Source organism: Asparagus officinalis, chromosome 3 (genome assembly GCF_001876935.1).
Source record: "Asparagus officinalis chromosome 3, Aspof.V1, whole genome shotgun sequence".
In the NCBI taxonomy this organism is placed as follows: domain Eukaryota; kingdom Viridiplantae; phylum Streptophyta; class Magnoliopsida; order Asparagales; family Asparagaceae; genus Asparagus; species Asparagus officinalis.
In genome coordinates, this window is record NC_033796.1 from 50,918,516 (window position 1) to 50,923,266 (window position 4,751).

The following is a 4,751-nucleotide window of genomic DNA, read 5'->3' on the forward strand; positions in this document are numbered from 1 at the left end:
ATTCATATATTTATATATTATTATTTATTATTATATTACCTTAACAATATATTATATAATATATTAACAACATATTAAATATTATTGTTTAATATATTATTACATTATTATTGTATAGGATATTTTAATTATTAATATATTTTAAATTTTATTTATAATATAATATAACATAATATACTAAGCATGATGATAATAAATTACTATTAATTATACTTAATATATTATGCTAGATATTATATTAACACACCCTAAACCAAAACAACAAACTCAAAACACATTTTAAACACCTAAAAGGTGTTTTAAAATAAGTGTTGTGTTTTTTATTTAAGGGTGTTTTAGCTCAAAAAACACCATGCTTTTCAAACGCATTGTGTTTTGTTTTTGGCAAAAAACACCATGGAAATAAGAAAAACACCATGGTATCCAGGAACTACCTAAATTAAGCATATCTGTTTTTACTAGATGAGATCAGTTTTATATCTTTCCTAGTTGCCACAACGCTATTGAAACCAGGTCCAACTTTGACAACGCACGTCCATTATAAAATGGTTAAGTAAATGATGCAAGTTATGATATGTACACTCAGGGTCGAAGCTAGGAGAGTTATCCAAACACTAAATTGTATCATAATATAGCTTTCAAAGTATGAAATACTAGAACTAATTAGAGTATTAGTACAGAAAAGAATGATAATTAAACATAAATATCATATGTAGAAGAAATTAGGAGTAAGTAGTTTCATACTGTTTGAAGAAGAAGAAACTATATGATTCAGATTCAAGTAAGGGATGGGCTAGATAAACCATGGATTTATATGGGCACTGAATATTCATCAACTTAATTTTGGGTCAGAAAGGGATGGGCTAGATAAACCATGGATTTATATGGGCACTGAATATTCATCAACTTAATTTTGGGTCAGACTTGCTGAAATTTACTTTATAGTCGATTTATATGGGCACTGAATATTCATCAACTTAATTTTGGGTCAGACTTGCTGAAATTTACTTTATAGTCGCACAAGAAAATACAAATCTTAGTTAAACATCAAATAATATTTAGACTAAGCTAATGTTGCATTGTAATGAGATGAAGGGTTTCCAACCAAGACATTAACATTATGGCAATGTTTAGAAGATAAGGATGGTTGATACGTCAGTCTTAGTTTAAGCAAAACAACTGAAATGCCAAAACAATTCCCACGAAAAATAGATCTTTCACAAGAAATAGATCATGTTTTAAGTATTTGAATTTTGAAGAATGACCATGAAATAGTCTGTGTAGGATCTAAAAGTTCAGTTTCCATCTTTCCTAGCACTGATGAAGATACTTACAAGGTGTACAAAATTTTATTGACTCAGAATACTACAGGAATGCCTTATTATGCACTGAAGCAAGCAAGCAACCACAAAATCAATACATCATGTAACACTAATACAAGTAAAAAAATGTTAAAGAAAAACGGATGACTCATTACATCCAGGTCAAAGCTGTTGTTATTGTTTACACAGAGCAAAAGTTTATACTTAGTGTTCCATGAAAGCATTTGTCCGCCTATCTTTTGACTCATTCACCTGTCCAAAGATAAAATTGGCTTGATCAATGTGCTACTTGCTATGGTTACCTTGAACTGAGGGACCCTTAATAATAATGAGGGATGGAGGACCTTTGATTGAATGAATACACACACAGACACGTGCACCCCCCCCACACACACACACACGAGTCACAGAGAAAAACCCAAAACTAATGAATTACAACTTGTGAGTAGTGACCCAGTTTGATCGGGATTAAAGGCCCATACAAGATCATGCTCATCAACCTCAGACCAAGAAGTCTCAAGAAATTTTGTTTAAGCAAATTATTAAACTGAGAAAATTGTATAAAATAAAATCAACTTGACACAAAACTTTAATTGCCCTAGACTACATCCTATCATCACTACTGAAGGAGATAATTAGGCATCTAAATGCTGCCTTCCCCATGTTAGATGTTAAATACATACAAAATAATATACAAAAAGTACTCAAAACTTTGAATTCTAAAGACTACACTAGTTTTTTCTTTACAAAAAAGGGCAAGCTTGGGGACACTAATGTTTATAAATAGACCGGATCCATTTTTTTGACCTTAAACTCCCATCACGTAAAAAAATCAAATCTATTTGAAAAGCCTGTCCAAGATGCAAATTACAAAACAACGGACTACTATGGACTTGACCCATTGAAACCTCTTTAACACTTGGCTACCTTTGCAAGTCATCTAAGTCCTAGAATGTCAGTATGGCAATGTCTAGGTGATCTGAAACTCCTAATTAGATTATGAAAATATCGAATAGGAACTCTATATTTCTAAATATGCTAAAAAGTTCTAAGAATTGAAATTCCTCGCCAAGTAATGTAAACAGAAAATAGACCTCTATGAACTTAGAAAAAAAATCTTTTCCTCCGATATAAAAACCCTACTGTAACACTATCACCCACTGAACTGGCAGCAGTATAGGGGGATGCAAGGTGAAATTGTCAATGTAATAGTCTATAATCGTAAGAAAGCTTACTAAAAGGCTGGACATTAAAATTGAGGTGTTGAATACACATTTGCTCCAAGAAGGATATAAAGTCCATAGAAAAGGAAGAAAGGACTACCAAATCTGGCCCACTTTGCCTTAATCATGCGAGGATAGGTAGATTATTACGTTTAATTGGGTAGCAAGTACTTATAATTGGTGCAATATTCACCAAAAGACATGAAAAACTTCATATTGATGTGTAATAGGCTCGAAGGTTTGCTAGTGAAGTATCAAACAAGGAGTTCACATTAGTACAAGAAAAACTTGAGCTATAGAAGTCCACAGAATATACACTTCAATTAAAAACTAAACTCAAGTGTAGTCACGAGTTCACCAGGATAATAGTACAAAGGACAGTAATAAGGGAAGGGAAGTGCTATAAGTCTACTAGAATGCTATCACACACTGGCCTGGAAGTGATATAGAAGGATTCAAGGCAAAAATTGACAATCTAATGGTCTATAAACATGGGAACTGGGAGGTATTATTAAAAGTCTGGACAATAGATTTGGGGTGTTAAGTTCACAATTTCTCCAAGAAGGATATAAACTCCGCAGTAAAGGAGGAGAGGATTATCAAGTCTAGCTTGTTTTGCTCTTAATCACGTAAATATACATAGGGTAAGTGTGCTGTATGCTTAATACACATGGAAGTCCACCACTAGAACAAGATAACCTTGAGCTAGATAAGTGCAAAGAAACATATAGTGAAACTCGAAGCAAAACTCAAGTGGATCAGCGATAGTTCTTCATGAAAATAGGACTAAAGAAACAATTAAGAGCAGTGAAGTGCATCAAGCTATGAGGAGACCAGCCATCAGCTCAAAGTGGAGTTCTAGCAGAACACAATGTGCACTCACTCAATCCAAGCTGAGTTCACAAAAAAAGCAGCAAAAAAAAACAAAAGAATTAGATTTATGCGGCAGCCAGGTAGTCTAATTCCTCTATGCTAAGGGATTAAGATTTTTTTTTTGCAATTAAATTACTAATTTCATGGCAGAAACCGCCCACATACAACTGATTACTGATTCAAGATCCTTGTTTTTTCGGGGAACAAGTATGATAACTACACAGCTACTATGATTAACAATAGAAAATAACATGCTTTTCCATGTAATGTCTTCACTTTTATCACAATTATATTATAAACCAAAGAAAAACACAATTAATCTTACACTGATCCCCAGCGAAGGCTATAATGCCGCCACGCAAGCCGATATGGAAGCTAATGTATATCTCAAAGCTGATCCGAGTTCCCCAGTGGACGAGGGGTGGAAGTGACTGTATGGTATAGTAATCAGCATGCATGGATCTATCACACTCAGCAATACTGCCATCAGATTAAATATATTGATTAACGCTTCGCAATGTGACAAGATATAAGACGGACAGAAATTAGATAGAGGAAGAAAATATGAGAGCATTATCAATAAAATAACATGCATAATCTCTATTGTTCGTATCCGTCACGTGCCACATAAAGTTGTTTCACCGGACTTATTCTTCTATGACCGCGGATGCGCTCTCGCGCTCCTCGTCCTCGTGGCTGACAGGGACTGTGTAATGGCTAATTTAGATGGACGTACTTGATCGATGTTCCGCTCTTGAGAGCGCACTTCGCCGCGCCGCCATCTGCTTGTTTACAGAGAGATAAACTTAGAGGAGACAAAGAGGTTTTCTCTGAGGGCGAGGGTTTTGGGATCGCAATTAAGCGCTTCAACTGGAACCAAGCTCTTCGTCTTCCCATTTTTTTTCTGCTCTTGAGAAGAGAACAGAGAAACAACTCGAAAGGCCAAAACCCTGAATTTTTTTTTTCCCTTCTTCGGGGTTGAAAAGAGGCCGTTCGTTAGAACTGGATCCTGCGGTAGTGGGGAGCTGAAGGGTGGGGCCCATCTAGATGGGGTGTTTCTAGGGTGAGCCTCTGGTTTACATCTCCCGCGGAACGCTCCACACTACTGGGGTTTTATCATATGAGACTTTCGAAAGACAAATTTTTGAAAACAACAGTTTTTCAACCTTATTGAGCAAAATCGATTATTTCAAAAAATAAATAGCAAAATCGATTCTTTTTATCTGAAAAGGATCGATTTTGTTATGGGTAAGTTTTCGAAATACACGGGACTACTAGTCATGTGTAGTTAAAGCATGTTAATCTAGGATTAGCATGTCAAAACCAAATGGAC

The 4,751-nt window shown here is 35.0% G+C and overlaps 1 protein-coding gene across 1 annotated transcript in view; it reads right to left on the reverse strand.

Annotated features, from left to right (window-relative positions):
• LOC109835099 overlaps positions 1–3,905 on the reverse strand; it is a 17,054-nt gene extending 13,149 nt beyond the window's left edge. The window contains exons 1-2 of the mRNA XM_020403095.1: positions 3,900–3,905; positions 3,744–3,761 (exon numbers count right to left, since the gene is read on the reverse strand). Of these exons, the coding sequence (XP_020258684.1) occupies positions 3,744–3,761; positions 3,900–3,905 (24 nt within the window). The remainder of the gene's footprint in view (positions 1–3,743; positions 3,762–3,899) is intronic.